The following is a 16,957-nucleotide window of genomic DNA, read 5'->3' as shown; positions in this document are numbered from 1 at the left end:
GCGGCTGCAGGATATTCTGAAGGGAGACGGTGAGCAGCCAATGGTCTTGTCACATGTCGGTACCAACGACATAGGTAGAAAAAGGCATGAGGTCCTGCAAGATGAATTTAAGGAGTTAAGAACTAAATTCAAAAGCAGGACCTCGAAGCTAGTAATCTCAGGGTTACATCCTGTGCCATGTGTTAGCGAGTATAGGAATAGGAGAATAGACTGGATGAATGCGTGGCTGGAGAAATGGGAGGGAGGGATTTAGATTCCTGGGACATCGGAACCGGTTCTGGGGAAGGTGGGGACCTGTACAAGCGGGACGGGTTGCACCCAGGCAGGACCGGAATCGATGTCTTCGTGGGGGCGTTTGCTTGTGCTGTTGGGGAGGATTTAAACTAGAATGGCAGGGGGATGGGAACCTGAGCGGGCAGACTGAGGAAGAGGAAACAAGGATAGAAACAAAAGACAGGAAACAAAAAGGAACAAGTGGAAGGCATAGAAATCAAGGGCAAGAAATAAATAGGGCCATAGTGCAAAAAAAATGCTAAGCTGACTAAGGATGTTAAAAAGACAAGCCTGACGGCATTGTGTCTCAATGTGCGGAGTATTCGCAATAAGGTAGGTGAATTAACTGTACAAGTAGATGTAAATGGATATGATATAGTTGCGATTACGGAGACATGGCTGCAGGGTGACCAAGGATGGGAACTGAACATCCAGGGGTATTCAATATTTAGGAAGGACAGGCAAAAAGGGAAAGGAGGTGGAGTAGTGTTAGTGAAAGAGGAAGTCAGTACAATAGTGAGGAAGGATTTTAGCTCAGAGAATCCTGATGTGGAATCTGTATGGGTGGAGCTAAGAAATACCAAGGGGCAGAAAACATTGGTGGGGGTTGTATATAGACCCCCAAACAGCAGTAGTGATGTAGAGGATGGCATTAAACAGGAAATTAGAGACACATGCAATAAGGGTGCAACTGTATTTATGGGTGTCTTTAATCTACACATAAATTGGGCAAACCAAATTAGCAATAACACTGTAGAGGAGGAATTCCTGGAGTGTGTACATGATGATTTTTTGGACCAATATGTTGAGGAACCAACTAGAGAACAGGCTATCCTAGACTGGGTATTTTGTAATGAGAAAGGATTAATTAACAATCTTGTGTGGGGTCCCTTGGGGAAGAGCGACCATAACATGATAGAATTCTTCATTAAGATGGAGAGTGGATTCTGAGACTAGGGTCTTGAATCTAAATAAAGGAAACTATGAAGGTATGAGGCACGAGTTGGCTATGATAGATTGGGGAACGTTACTTAAAGGGTTACTTAAAGTGGATAGGCAATGGCTAGCATTTAAAGAGTACATGGATGAATTACAACAATTGTTCATTCCTGTCTGGTGCAAAAATAAAATGGGAAGGGTGGCTCAACCAAGGCTTACAAAAGAAAAAGGGATAGTATTAGATCCAAGGAGGGGAAATATAAAATGGCCAGAACAAGCAGCAAACCTGAGGACTGGGAGCAGTTTGGAATTCAGCAAAGGAGGACAAGGGATTGATTAAGAAGGGGAAAATAGAGTGAGAGTAAGCTTGCAGAGAACATAAAAACTGACTGTAAAAGCTTCTATAGATATGTGAAGAGAAAAAGATTAGTGAAGACAAATGTGGGTCCCTTGCAGTCAGAAACGGGGGAATTTATTATGGGGAACAAAGAAATGGCAGACCAATTAAATACATACTTTGGTTCTACCTTCACAAAGGAGGACACAAAGTATCTCCCAGAAATGTTGGGGAACATAGGGTCTAGTGAGAAGGAGGAACTGTATGAAATCGTATTAATAGGAAAATGGTGTTGGGGATATTGATTGGATTGAAGGCCAATAAATCCCACGGGTCTGATAATCGACATCCCAGAGTACTTCAGGAAGTGGCCCTAGAAACAGTAGATGCATTGCTGGTCATTTTTCAAAATTCTATAGACTCTGGAACAGTTCCAATGGATTGGAGGGTAGCTAATGTAACCCCACTATTTAAAAAAGGAGGTAGAGAGAAAACAGGGAATTATAGACCGGTTAGCCTGACATCAGTAGTGGGGAAAATGCTCGAATCCATGATAAAAGATGTAATAGCAGAGCACTTGGAAAACGATGACAGGATCGGACAAAGTCAACATAGATTTCCGAAAGGAAAATCATGCTTGATAAATCTACTGGAATTTTTTGAGGATGTAACTAGTAGAATAGATAAGGCAGAACCAGTAGACGTGTATTTGGACTTTCAGAATGCTTTCAATAAGGTCCCACGTAAGAGATTAGCGTGCAAGATTAAAGCACATGGGATTGGGGCTAAGGTACTGACATGGATACAGAACTGGTTTGCAGACAGGAAATAGAGTAGGAATTTTTCCGAGTGGCAGGCAGTGACTAGTGGGGTACCGCAGGGATCAGTGCTAGGACCCCAGCTAGTCACAATATATATTGATATAGATGAGGGAATTAAATGTAATATATCCAAGTTTGCAGACGACACAAAGCTGGGTGGGAGTGTGAGCTGTGAGGAGGATGCAGAGAAGCTCCAGTGTGATTTGGACAGGTTGAGTGAGTGGGCAAATACATGGCAAATGCAGTATAATGTGGACAAATGTGAGGTTATCCACTTTGGTGGCAAAAACAGGAAGGCAGATTGTTATCTGAATAGTAATAGATTGGGAAAGAGGGAGATGCAGCGAGACCTGGGTGTCCTTGTGCACCAGTCGTTGAAAGTAAGCATGCAGGTGCAGCAGGCAGTTAAGAAGGCAAATGGTATGTTGGCCTTCATAGCGAGAGGATTCGAGTAGAGGAGCAAGGATGTCTTGCTGCAATTATACAAGGCCTTGGTGAGACCACATCTGGAGTATTGTGTGCAGTTTTGGTCTCCATATGTGAGGAAGGATGTTCTTGCTATGGAGGGAGTGCAGCGAAGGTTCACCAGACTGATTCCTGGGATGGCAGGACTGACGTATGAAGAGAGATTGGGTCGATTAGGCTTGTATTCACTAGAGTTTAGAAAAATGAGAGGGGATCTCATAGAAACCTACTGAATTCTAACAGGACTGGACAGACTAGATGCAGCAAGGATGTCCCCGATGGCAGGGGAGTCCAGGACCAGGGGTCACAGTCTAAGGATAAGGGTAAGCCATTTAGGATTGAGATGAGGAGAGATTTCTTCACCCAGAGAGTGGTGAACCTGTGGAATTCTCTACCATGGAAAGCAGTTGAGGCCAAATTATTAAATATATTCAAGAAAGAGTTAGATATAGTTCTTGAGCCTCAATAGGATCAAGGGATGCGGGGAAAAAGTTGGGAACAGGGTACTGAGTTTGGATGATCAGCCCTGATCGTATTGAATGGCGGAGCAGGCTTGAAGGGCCAAATGGCCTACTCCTTCTATTTTTCAATATTTCTAAAAGAAGAAGCTTACAATGTTACAAAAATGAGTAGCAGGATTGAGGATTGGGAGTTTTAGAAACTAGCAAAGGGCCACCAAAACGTTGATTTTAAAAAAGGAAAAAAATAGAATGAGTGTAAACAAGCCAGTAATAAAACAGATTGTAAGAACTTTTATAGGTATATAAAAAGGAAGAGAGTAGCTAAAGTAAATGTTAGTCCCTCAGAAGCAGAGACAGCTTTTAGTTTTAGAGATACAGCACTGAAACAGGCCCTTCGGCCCACCGAGTCTGTGCCGACCATCAACCACCCATATATACTAATCCGACACTAATCCCATATTCCTACCACATCCCCACCTGTCCCTATATTTCCCTACCACCTACCTATACTAGGGGCAACTTATAATGGCCAATTTACCTACCAACCTGCAAGTCTTTTGGCTTGTGGGAGGAAACCGGAGCACCCGGAGAAAACCCACGCAGACACAGGGAGAACTTGCAAACTCCACACAGGCAGTACCCAGAATTGAACCCGGGTCGCTGGAGCTGTGAGGCTGCGGTGCTAACCACTGCGCCACTGTGCCACAGTGAGAATAGGAGATAGGAGAAGCTATCATGGCGAATGAGGAAATGGCAGAGGCTTTGAACAAATACTTTGTGTCTGTCTTCAGAGTAGAAGACACAAGTTTCATACCAGAAATAGACGATAACCGAGGGGCATAAAAGAGTGAGGAAATTAATATCAGCAGAGACAAAGTATTGGAGAAATTGGCCTACACCCTAGGGTTCTAAAAGAAATAGCTGCAGAGATTGTGGATGTGCTAGCTATGAGTTCCAAAATTCCTTGGATTCGGGAATGGTCACATCAGATTGGAAGTTGGCAAACACTACACCACTTTTCAAGAAAGGAGGGAGAGAGAAAACAGTGAGCTATAGACCAGTTAGTCGATCATTAGTCATTGGGAAAATGATGGAAACTATTAGGAAGATTTAATGATGCACTTGGAAAAGCACAGTATGATTAGAACAAGTCAACATGGTTTTACTAAAAGAAAATCCTGTTTGAAAAATGTATTAGTTTTTTGAGGATGTAACTTGGGTAGATAAAGGGGAACCAGTAGATGTAGTATACCTGGATTTTCAAAAGGCATTTGATAAGGTGCCACACAAAAAGTTAATAGGCAAGATAAGGGCTCATGGAGTTGGGGGTAATATATTAGCATGGATAGATTGATTGGTTAATGGACAGGAAACAGAGTGGGCATAAACAGGGCATTTTCAAGTTGGCAGACTGAATAGTGGGATGCTGCAAGGATGAGTGCTGGGGTCTCAGCTATTTACACTCTATTAATGACTTAGATAAAAAGACAGAGTATAATGTATCTAAGTTTGCTGATGATACAAAGCTAGGTGGAAAGGTAAACTGTGGGGTGGACATAGAGACTACAAAGGGCTATAAACAGGTTAAGTGAGTGAGCAACAAGATGGCAGATGGCGTATAATGTAGGGAAGTGTGAGGTTTTTCTCTTTGGTCATAAGAATAGAAAAGCAGAATTTTTTTTCAAAGGTGTGAAACTTGTAGGTGTTCAGAGAGACTTGGGTGTGCTTGTACAAAAATCGCAGAAAGTTAGCATGCAGGTACAGCAAGCAGTTGGGAAGGCAAACTGCATGTTGGTCTTTATTGCAAGGGGGTTGGAGTACAGGAATAAGGAAGTCTTGCTATAATCATGCACGGTTTTGGAGAGAGCACATCCAGAGTACTGTTTGCAGTTTTGGTCTCCATGTTTAAGAAAGGATATATTTGCATTTTAGGCGGTACAGCAAAGGTTCACTAAATTGGTCCCTGGGGTGAGGAGGTTGTTCTACGGTAGGCTGAGTAAATTGTGCCTATATTCACTGGAGTTTAGAAGAATGAGAGGCAATCTCATTGAAGCATACAAGATTCTGAAGGGACTGGATAGGGTAGACACTGAGATTGCTTGGGGAATCTATAACACGGGGGCACAGTCTCAGGAAAAGGGGCCAATCATTCAGGACTGAGATGAGGAGAAATTACTTCACTCAAAGGGTTGTGAATCTTTGGAATTCTCTACCCCAGAGGGTTGTGGATACTCCAAGGTTGAACACATTTAAGGCTGGGATAGACAGATTTTTGGTGTCTCGGAATCGAGGGATATGGTGAGCAGACGGGAAAGTGGAGTTGAAGCCTAAGATCACAACTATGATTGTATTGAATGGTAGAACAGTCTCAATGGGCCAAATGGTCTACTTCTGCTATTTCTTGTGTTCCTGTGATTTACCTTCAAGTAACTGTTTCCAGTCCACTTTAGCTAAATAACATCTCAGCTTAGGAAAATCAGCTTCTCCCCAATTGAGAAATGTTATTCTTGGTCTATCCATAACTATTCCATAACTATCCTAAATCTAAGGTACTCTCCAACTGCTGGCCCTTGCACCTGTCCAGCTTCATTCCCTAAAACTAAGTCCAGAACTGCCCCCTCTCTTGCTGGGCTTGCTATGCACTGGCTAAAAATGTTTTCCTGGATGCATTTTCCCTCTGTCTTTCACACTAATTCTATCCCAGTTAGTATTAGGATAGTTGAAAACCCCCGCAGTTACTGCCCTGTTGTTTCTGCACTTCTCAGCGATTTACCTACATATTTGCTCTTCTGTCTCCATCTGTTTGGGGCTCTATAGTACATGCCCAGCAGTTTGGGGCGGCGCAGTGGTTAGCACCGCAGCCTTACAGCTCCAGTGACCCGGGTTCAATTCTGGGTACTGCCTGTGTGGAGTTTGCAAGTTCTCCCTGTGTCTGCGTGGGTTTTCTCCGGGTGCTCCGGTTTCTTCCCACATGCCAAAGACTTGCAGGTTGATGAGTAAATTGGCCATTATAAATTGTCACTAGTATAGGTAGGTGGTAGGGAAATATAGGGACAAGTGAGGATGTGGTAGGGAATATGGAATTAGTGTAGGATTGGTATAAATGGGTGGTTGATGGTCAGCACAGACTCGGTGGGCCGAAGGGCCTGTTTCAGTGCTGTATCTCTAATAAAATAATTTTTAAAATGATTGCTCCTTTTTTTGCCTCCGTTCAACCCATATGGCCTTATTTGATGATCCTTCTGCCATATCATCCCTCCTGGCAACTATAATTGTTTTTTAAATCAATATTGCAAACCCCCCCCCCCCTCCGCCCCCCCCCCACCACCCCATCCCATCTGAAAACCCCGTAACCAGGAATGTTGAGCTGCTATTCCTGCCCTCCTTTCGGCCATGTCTCTGATAGCTATAATAGCATATTCCCACGTGTCAATCTGTGCTCTCAGCTCATCTGCTTTATTCCCTAGACTTTTTGCATTGAACTGTATCACTGCCAAATTCTCCTCTTGTTTATTTTCTAGCCTTTGTTTCCTCTGCCTTCCCTTTCCAACTTTTCTTCCCTGCCTTCTGAATCTACTCTCAGGTTTCCATGCCCCTGCCAAGCTGGTTTAAACCCTCCCCAACAGCACTAGCAAGGATATTGGTCCCACTCCTGTTGCGGTGTAACCCATCCGGCTTGTACAATTCTCACCTCCCTCAGAAATGGTCCTCAGGATCCTATGTCCTCCCTCCTGCGTCATCTCTCCAGCCACCTATTCATCAGTTCTATTTCTGTATTCTTGTGATTTACCTTCGAATAACTGTTTCCAGTCCACTTTAGCTGTTTCTGTAGATTTAAGGTAAGGGGATTTGAGGAAAAAATTTCACCCAGAGGGTGGTTGGAATCTGGAACATACTGCCTGAAGAGGTGGTAGAGGCAGGAACCCTCACAACATTTAAGAAGTATTTCGATGAGCACTTGAAATGCCATAGCATACAAGGCTGGAAAATGGGATTAGAATAGTTAGGTGCTTGATGGCTGGCACTGACACGATGGGCCGAAGGGCCTGTTTTTGTGCTGTATAACTCTATGACTATGACTAGCATGTGGCACTGGCAGAAATATGGAGATTGCTACCATTGAGGTATCTCTCCTCGCTCCCTAAACTCTTCTGGCAGGTTCTCATCCCTCTTTCTGCCTATGTCATTGGAGCCAATGTGGCTCTTTACCCCCCCCCCCCACCCCCACTCTCAGAATGTTCTGCAGCTGCTTAGTGACATCCTTGACCCCGGCACCAGGGAGGCGACGTAGCATCCTGGAGTCGGGTCTGTGGCCACAGAAGCGCTTATCTGTTCGCCTCACTGTCAAATCCCCTACCACTATTGCTCTTCTACTCTCTTCTCCCTCTGCCCCCTGTGCAGCTGATCCAGCTGTAGCATTGTGGACTTGGCCTGCACTCCCCAGAGGAACCACCACTCTCACCAGTAGTCAGAACTGAATACCGGTTGGAGAGCGAGATGCCCTCAGGGGATCCCTGCCCTACCTGCCTAATCCTCCTGTCCTTCTGGCGGTCACACATTCCCCCTCTACCTGCGCATTTTTAAGCTGTGGGGTGACCACGTCCAGAACATGCTATCCATGAAGCTCTCAGCCTTACGGATTTCCTGTAGAGACTTCAGCTGCTGCTCAAGCTCCGAAACCCGGAGCTCAAGCTGGTGACACTTCCTGCACGTGTGATCGTCCAGGCCATAAGAAGCATCAGCATTTCCCACGTGGCACAGGGTGTGCATTCCACGGGGCTGAGGTGCCCTGCCTTTGTTTTCCAGAGTATTATCTAGAAACACTTATTAGCTCTGTCTCACTGTCCCTCACTTCCTCACATGGACCGCTCCTTATTTTGTAAAAGACCAGAACAGCACCTCTTACTTCACTGTGCCAAATTCCCTCAATCCCCAAATTCCCAACATGAAGTACTCTGCCAAAGTGGTACTCTATCGAGCTGCATTCCACGCTACTTACTCCACACTCAAGAAGCACACTGCGTATTTGCAGGGAGATGCGGAAAAGGGGGTCTGGTGAAATCTATTTATGTAATGTTCTATTTGTTTTTTCAAGTATTCTAAGGGGAATTAAAATTCTCATCCTTGTTTACAAACCCCTCCATGGCCTCACCCCTCTCAATCTCTCCTCCAGCCCTACAAAATGTTGAGATTCCTCTAATTTCAGCCTTTTGGACATTCCCAATTTTAGTCACTTCGCCATTGGCAGTTAATCTTTCAGCTACCGGGGCCCTAAGCTCTGGAAGCCTCCCCCAAACCTCTACACCTCTGTCCTCCTCTCTCTCTCTCTTTTAAGATGCCCCTTAAAATGTATGTCTTGGCTCTTTTGTGGCTTTGGGTTCAATTCTGTTAATGTCCCTGTGAAGCACTTTGGGAGTTTACTATGTTAACAACATTACATTAACCTGATCTAAAAACTAAGTGGAGGCGAATGTAGAACAGTTGTCCAATGGAATTCCATTTTTCTCTTTTGGTGTCTAGTCACATGATCGTCTGCAAGTGTATGGTGGACACAAGGACATGGTGATGTGTATGGTTATACACAAGAGCATGGTGAGTGTGAGCAGCAATGTGATACGACCATTCCAAGTTGGTAAATAATGAAGGCCCAGCTTGAGGTGATCCATGGAGTCTGGCAACTGTCCCTGTCTCAGCTCTAGCCATGGTGTGACAATGGAGTGCAGGGTTCCTGCTGTAGTGTCTGATCTAAAAATCCAAACTGCCTTCCAATATTTGCCTGAGGGAGTTAGCTTGTACTAATAGCAGTGTTTAGTTTCGGTCTCCTTAGTTCACCTTAGCATAATGGTTGTTACTGTTGTATGTGTACACCTTTAAGAGGTGTGGCTACAAGATCATGTTAGTCATGTAAGAACTGTGAGGGAACACACCCCATATGATTGAGCGTTTAGCCGTCTTGAAATAATACCTGTACAGTGAACATCACAATGTACTGGCTGCTCACTCAGTATTCAATAAAGAACACACTACATTGTGCTACTGATCCCATCTGGAGTGGTCAGTCTTTGTATACTGTCCATTGTAGCACAGAGGTCCAAGGAACACACAGCAGTTACTGGACTGGTAATCCAGAAGCCTGGACTGATAATGTGGAAACATGAGTTCACATCCCATCATGGCAACTGGGGAATTTAAATTCAATTAATTAATCTGGAATAAAAAGCTAGTATGATGACGATGAAACTACTGGATTGTCGTAAAAACCTATCTAGTTCACTGATGCCTTTTAGGGAAGGAAATGTGCTGTCCCTTCCCTGTCTGGCCTGTATGTGACTCCAGACTGACAGCAACGTGGTTGACTTTTAACTGCCCTCCGAAATGGCCTAACAAGCCACTCAGCTGTCAAGGCATTATGAAACTGATTGTGCATCTTTGACAAATGACTGTTCTTTGCCTGTAGATCTACACGGGCTGTTACGATGGCAGCATACAGGCAGTGCGACTGAACCTGATGCAAAACTATCGCTGTTGGGTAAGTGTGAAAGGAGCTCCATACCTGGGTGTAGAGAGTTAGGTGCTGCTGTACCCAGCCCACACTGTTACTCTTCCTATACCCCCTAACCCTGCTGTACCCAGCCCACCCCATTACTCTGCCTGTTACCCTACAAGCTTCTATACCCTGCTCAATCTGTATTTCTGCCTGATTCCAGACACTGTGATGGTACACTCTATTCCATGTGTTATGCATTCATTCAGGAGGCTGATGTATTTGGAGAATGTGTGTTTGTGGGCGATCCTGATGGGGCTTTGAGCTTGTTGAGTTCTACTGGTGTATCCATGCGTGTGCTCCCCCCACCCTTTCTCCCTGCTCCCCACCCCCCATCTCTGCCCCTGGTTGCCACCCCCCAAGTCTCGTGCCTCTGTAATTGTTTGCCCTGGTTTCCTTGCAGTGGTCCGGCTGCAGTTTGATTTTCGGGGTCTTGAAGCACCTGAAGCATCATTTGTTGTCTGATCATAACAGCCCCTCTTTCCAGACCCTGAAGTGTCGCTGGCGTAACTGTGATGCTTTCTTCACCACGAAAAATGGGTCCAAACAGGTGAGGGAAGAAAGTAGGTGGGGTGGGCATGGAGCGAGGCTGCAGGCCAGGAAAGTGGGTACAAGTTGGGATCTAATTGAGGAGTTTGGCATTTTATATATAGGATAATGATACTTGGGAGTGAGTTACAGGCTGAAACCTAATTGAGCAATTTGAGGTTTTATATATAGGATAACGGATACCTGTAGTGGCTGAAGGTTGCTATCTCGTCTATCGGGGCATTGCGGGCAAGGGAGGGGTCATTGGTCAGCTGTCAGCCTTTCACTCCTTGTTTGTTGTATATTGAAGCTTTGTCTATTGATTTTTACAGGATGCTCCCAAGCACTTGTGCCAGCACGCTGAGGAAACCAGCCACTTGGACCCATGAGAAGACATTTGACCTCCCAAATTGGGAAGCAGTTTAAAAGTCTTTACCATATACAAGTCTTTATGTGATATATTTCCATCATTCCAAGTCGACAGTCGGTGAACTTGCTGCAGATCCCAGAGGAGTCTCAGTGGCTTCACATCTGGACTGAGCCAACACGCTGCAGCTGTAACAGATCTGTCTGCCCTTTAACCTGGGCTGAGTTGTCTGAAGGGCGAAAGTTGACAATAGGACTTTAAAGGCACGAAATGAGCAAATTGATGGGAATACCGATCAACAGTGACTGCTACATAAGTTTGTCTTAGTCTGTGTGCGAGTGGGCGCCTGTCTGAATTTGTATGTGTCTATGCATGAGTCATTGTGTATCTGATTGAGTCTGTTTTGGGGTGTGTGTAATTCTGTAGATTTTGTAGCGGAAGTACTGTTGTGTGGCAGTTTCCCACAGTTCAATAAGCTGCCGTGTGGAATCTATGCTGATTCCTGCAGCTTGAAAGACTGAACTTTCATTTTGCATAGTGATTATTTCCTCATGTTAGGTATTAATGTTATGCCTAATAACTTGATATCAAACTGCATACAGATGAAAATGTTTCTGAATCTATTCAAAGTGTTTTTTAAAAATATCCGGGGTGGAATTTGTGCGTGTGTGTGTTCTGTATGCGTTTGGGGCTGTGAGACAGTAGGAAGAGACTGAATGGGTGTAGATGTTGATGCTCAGACTTTACTCTGAAGGGAAAGTCTTGATTTAAGTCAAGTCCTGTTGGTGAAATCTTCTGGCCTGACCCTGTGGCTGAGTGGAAACTAGCTCTGGTGGGTTTTTGAGTTTTTGTTAACACTGTGTGATGCCTGCTGCATATCACCATATTTTTATTTATTCTTTTGTTTAAATTGAAGTATGTAGTTTGACACAGCAAGTGTGGGGTCACAGGCCTTGAGCTCTTTTTCAGCCTGACTATGGCATTGCTGCTGGTTTTTTAGGTAAAGTTTTATTTTTCTTCATGATTTTAAGCCAAAATGTACCAAGATTGTTGATTGGACGGGCTAACAAGAAAAGGTTCTTTGAAGGCTAAGTGATCTGAATCAAGCTGCGCAGTGAGGCTGCATATTGTGCGGCCCAACCCCATTGAGTGTATAATGTGTGGCACTGAATCTGAGTAATTTGCCCCGTGAGATGTGTGTTTGTGGCCGTGAGGCTGCATATCGTGAGCACCATGTGTTACGAGGTTGTGTATTGTGTGCACCACACACCATGCAGTTGTGTACTGTGTGTGGCCATGAGGTTGCGTATTGTGTACACTATGCCTCGTGCAGCTGCATACTGTATATGGCTGTAAGGCTACGTATTGTGTGCACCGTGTGGCTGTGAATTGTCCAAGTGTGATCAGAATGAGAATGTTTACAGTAAATAATTTTGCAATGATTGGGAACTATTCCAAGAATCCAAATAAAAGTGACTGAGGATGTATTTCTGGAGCTGATTTGGTGCGTAATGATTTGCTTTTTTTTTCCTCAGACTTTGCAACTCCCCCTCATTTCTGGTCCATCACTTGTTTTTTTAAATATACAAAATGGCCAGGAAAAGACCTAGCCTGGCTCATCCAGACCGATTCCTCCTCCAGTCACCCAATCTTCTGGGCAGTTAAAAAAAAAAAATGGGGCAAGGGATTCTACCTTGATCCATACGCTAGCTAAGTTGGTGCTCCTGTATTGTATACATGTATCTAGAGATTCCTGCACACGACACACATCTGTCACACCGGCCCATTCTATAACAATAAAATTGGCCTGTACCCTATTGATTGGCTTCAAATCCCTAACTTGTATCTATGTTGCTGTCAGCCGCAGACCTTGAAATGATTCCATGATGGCACTTAGAAAGAACTCAGATTTATATTGTGCCTTTCACTACCACTTTATTGAGTGTTTTCTAATTGAGCCATTTCCTCACACTTGCTCTCAGGTTAGTGATGCCGTCCTTCCACTTCATAAAGCCAAGTTGAGATTCCTTCATGAGTGCCAAACTGTCCAGGTAATCAGCAAACACCCTTATGTCTTCTGCCATCTTCCCTGAGACCAGTGCTGAAATAACAGGCCTATAATTTGTGATTCAAATTCTTGCCCTTAAACTCCTCCCCACTCCAGTCCATTGGAACTAGCTCAGATCTCAACCAGCTATTAAATCTCTGCCATTTCCTTCAGCTCTCTCCAATAGGCAATGAGCCTGATAACCATGAGGGTTTTAATCCTAAACAGAACCAGTGCTACAAGATTATTGTAGTAGTGATCACTGCTGCTTCTCCATATGAATGAACAGATATCATCCCAAGGCCACTGCTAAGGACTGAATTCAGTAGATCATTCTCTCTAAAGTCTGGAGCAACCATGGACAATATGGCAGAGAACATATAACAGAATGAGCTTGTTGACTTCTAAAAGAGGAACTGGGTGGCTGGATATTCAGTGCTGAGTTGAACCCAGCTGTGGGTACATAGAAGAGAAATTGTTTTTTCAATTCAGACTGAAATGTAACCTTGGTTTCCACTTGAGTAATTTGTAAGGCAGTTGCAGTTAATAGGATATTATGTGGTTGTGGGACAGACTAACCAGTTGAAATGGGTTTATTTGAATTTATAAGGTAAAAGCCTAAGTCTCCTCAGTCTGCCTCAATAACTCAGACCCCTGACAGGACTAGCCACATGCCTCCTCTCTACCTGCAGCACTTGAATGTGCATTTGTGACCAGAACTGGACACAGTGTTCAAGGTAGGTCTGATTCCTTACCACATTTGTTGGGATACCAAGGCTAGTACTATTATGACCCTCTGGTAAAAGAAAAACTCCCTAACATCTACTCTATGCTTTCTTTTGGGCCTCCTTATCTCGAGAGACAATGGATACGCGCCTGGAGGTGGTCAGTGGTTTGTGAAGCAGCGCCTGGAGTGGCTATAAAGGCCAATTCTGGAGTGACAGGCTCTTCCACAGGTGCTGCAGAGAAATTTGTTTGTTGGGGCTGTTGCACAGTTGGCTCTCCCCTTGCGCCTCTGTCTTTTTTCCTGCCAACTACTAAGTCTCTTCGACTCGCCACAATTTAGCCCTGTCTTTATGGCTGCCCGCCAGCTCTGGCGAATGCTGGCAACTGACTCCCACGACTTGTGATCAATGTCACACGATTTTCTATGCTTATTTAACATATAAACATGACCCCAAATCTCCCTAACTCTGATAATCTGTACAGTCTGGTTGTTTCATCATTTTAAATACATCAATTGTTTTCAATGGAATATTTTTTTGTTGAACATTTTGAATTGTTCCTTTAAAGATTTCCCACTGTTCATTTACCACCATATCTTTTAGTCTATTTACCCAATAACCTTGGCCAGTTCTCCCCTCATAGCTAGGTATTTGGCTTTAGGTTTACGATGCTTGTTTGTGATTGGAGCATGTCCCTTTCAAACTTAATATGGAATTCAATGTTGTTATGATCACTGTTTCCCAGTGGCTCTTAACAAATCATTACAAATTACTCATTATTTCAGCTTTTATTTAAGGCATATTTACTAAACTTCACTTTCCATCTGCAATTCCAAAGGTGAATTTTCCATGCTTTCTGTTTCTTGTAATTGGCTAGCTTGTGTCACCTCTCTCAGTACCCTGGAATATTGCAAGTCATCCCCATTGACGATTTGCCACTCTCCGTCCCTAAGGCACCTAGCAGACTCCCTTTGCTCTGCCATCTGTGAGCCTGCTGGAGCGGAGCTGTCCAAAACTGCCTGCAATAAAAGGAGACAATGTTAGAGCCCAGCTTAATAGCATCAGGGGCAACACTGGCCTGCCTGATGAAGCTGTCTGAGGGTGACCCATGGGAATGAAGTTCTGTTTCTCCCATGGCAAGGTGATAGTGACAGGAATACATTTAGGCCAGTGTCAGAAGACCAAAGATAGCTGATTAAAGAGAGGATAGAGGCCATAAAGTGGCTTGCAGGTGGACAAATCTGGGGATTTGTCCCTAAGGATGGGTCTGGGGGAAGGTGAAAAGATATGGGAGCGAGTCAGTGAGGAAGATTGGTGGGGGGGGGGGGGGGGGAGGGAAGGTCAGGGACCTACAGTGGGAATCAATCACAACCTGTTAATATTCAGCTGCAATGGTCTATTACCTGGATTTCATCCTCACACTCTTTAAAATCCTCAAAGTTGACCTGCATTGAAGGGAGACTTGGAGCTGAAACAGAGAATGAAAGTCAGTTATTGAGTGGACTCACCATGCTGATCATACCATTGCATTGGTGGCCTCCAGCAAGTGGGCTGAACTTTGCCAACACCCACCATCCTGGCAATGTTAGCGCCAGGCTTGAGTCTGGCTGTTCCTATGGAATCCACCATGTGATTTTCAACCCTATTGTCTTTCATTCCCATACTGGCCACAGTCCCTGGTACTAACTCACCTCCAACCCTTATCCCTGGTCCAATGTGAGAGTCTGGTCTGGTGAGATGATGTGGAATGCACCAAGACCAAGCTTAACTCTGACATTTACACAAGCCCTTTCAGGCAATATTTGATTATTCTAACATTTGGCCCTTTGCCAATTTTCCCAATCCCCAGACCCCCATCAGCTTTGTATTCATTGCTCCTGCACACCAGTCACATTCTTGTTCAGGTGCTCGATCCGTTCACGCAAGACTTTCAGATGCTCTGGTTGTTTCAGAAGATTGATTCGTTCAACCTGTTCGGCGACGGTCAACTTCACCATTTCCACTCTTAGCAGCTTCCAAATGACAACATCTTTCTGGCACAGTGTTTGGATCTGTTAACAGCAAAATAACCAAACACATTTGTAATGTCAGTGCTTTCCAATCATTCCCAGAGCACATACAGCACAGGTTAGATACAGAGTAAAACTCCTTCTATCCTATCAAACGCTCCCAGGACAGGTACAGCACAGGTTAGATACAGAGTAAAACTCCTATCCTGTCCCATCAAACGCTCCCAGGACAGTTACAGCACAGGTTAGATACAGAGTAAAACTCCTTCTATCCTATCAAACGCTCCCAGGACAGGTACAGCACAGGTTAGATAGAGTAAAACTCCTATCCTGTCCCATCAAATGCTCCCAGGACAGGTACAGCACAGGTTAGATACAGAGTAAAACTCCTATCCTGTCCCATCAAACGCTCCCAGGACAGTTACAGCACAGGTTAGATACAGAGTAAAACTCCTTCTATCCTGTCCCATCAAACGCTCCCAGGACAGGTACAGCACAGATTAGATACAGAGTAAAGCACCAAAGAACAATTACAGCACAGAAGCACCTGGTCCATAGCTATGTCTCCTCTAATCCTTATACCAATAATCTTAAATCTGTGCCCTTTACACAGTCCCATCAAACACTTCCAGGACAAGTACAGCATTGGATTGGGTGCTGCAGGCCATCGGGGGTTCCAGCCACCCTGCTTGCCTGCCCCTCTTCCGCGTTACGTTTGCACCTGGGTGTCCCTGGAGAAGGAGCATGTGGTGCTGAAAATAATATTTTGAGTTTGTTTTGTTTAAAATGTATGTAATTGGGGCCTGGGGTATAAAGGCTTCCATTAAAAAAGGAAAAAAAAACAGGTTCGATGCAGAGTAAAGCGGCCTGTGGCAATGCCAGCCTCAGTCTTCCTCTGTCTCTTTCTCAGAAGAAAAAAAAATTGGGATCACTGACTGCTGGATGTACAATGAGCCTCAGCTGACTGCTCGTTGTGGACTGAGGGTTGGAGACTGGAAGTTGTGTGACTGCTGCAAGAGGAAGACAGACTTTGAGGGTTTTTCCATCTACCCTTTGGCTTTTTGAAGCCCTATCATTGATTGTTGTGGGGAGGGGGAAAGAAGAGACCAACACCACACTCCACCACCAACCAGCAAAAGGACCGCCTTGAAAATAATATCTGCAAAGAGACTGATTCCTCCTGGCCTTCAGCCTCGCTCTCCTGTGATAACCCCCCCAGCAAAGTATTTGTGGATTATTATTTGTTATTTATTTGATTTCTCCTTTCAAGCTCTATTTTATTCAACGGTGGGTATGACTCTTCTACCCCCATGGCTTCACAGTCCTCTCCAGTGGTGGGGCCGTCCTATGCTGGAGCATCCCAGCTACCATTTAAAATCTTGACATCAAAGCATAGGGTGAAGATTTACACCAACCCAAACATGACTATTGAGGCATATGT

At 44.5% G+C, this 16,957-nt stretch overlaps 2 protein-coding genes across 2 annotated transcripts in view; one reads left to right on the top strand and one right to left on the bottom strand.

Moving 5' to 3' along the window:
- Positions 1-12,222, top strand: part of znf106a (zinc finger protein 106a) — an 82,196-nt gene extending 69,974 nt beyond the window's left edge. Inside the window, exons 19-22 of the mRNA XM_068039718.1 lie at positions 8,817-8,888; positions 9,754-9,825; positions 10,244-10,390; positions 10,701-12,222. Coding sequence (XP_067895819.1) covers positions 8,817-8,888; positions 9,754-9,825; positions 10,244-10,390; positions 10,701-10,757 — 348 coding nt within the window. The 3' untranslated portion in view covers positions 10,758-12,222. The remainder of the gene's footprint in view (positions 1-8,816; positions 8,889-9,753; positions 9,826-10,243; positions 10,391-10,700) is intronic.
- Positions 12,223-14,298: 2,076 nt separating this feature from the next.
- Positions 14,299-16,957, bottom strand: part of heatr4 (HEAT repeat containing 4) — a 218,662-nt gene continuing 216,003 nt past the window's right edge. Inside the window, exons 14-16 of the mRNA XM_068038394.1 lie at positions 15,393-15,558; positions 14,911-14,975; positions 14,299-14,526 (exon numbers count right to left, since the gene is read on the bottom strand). Of these exons, the coding sequence (XP_067894495.1) occupies positions 14,314-14,526; positions 14,911-14,975; positions 15,393-15,558 (444 nt within the window). The 3' untranslated portion in view covers positions 14,299-14,313. The remainder of the gene's footprint in view (positions 14,527-14,910; positions 14,976-15,392; positions 15,559-16,957) is intronic.

This window comes from Heterodontus francisci, chromosome 9, assembly GCF_036365525.1.
Source record: "Heterodontus francisci isolate sHetFra1 chromosome 9, sHetFra1.hap1, whole genome shotgun sequence".
Lineage (NCBI taxonomy): Eukaryota > Metazoa > Chordata > Chondrichthyes > Heterodontiformes > Heterodontidae > Heterodontus > Heterodontus francisci.
This window is presented reverse-complemented; position numbering and strand designations above follow the sequence as displayed.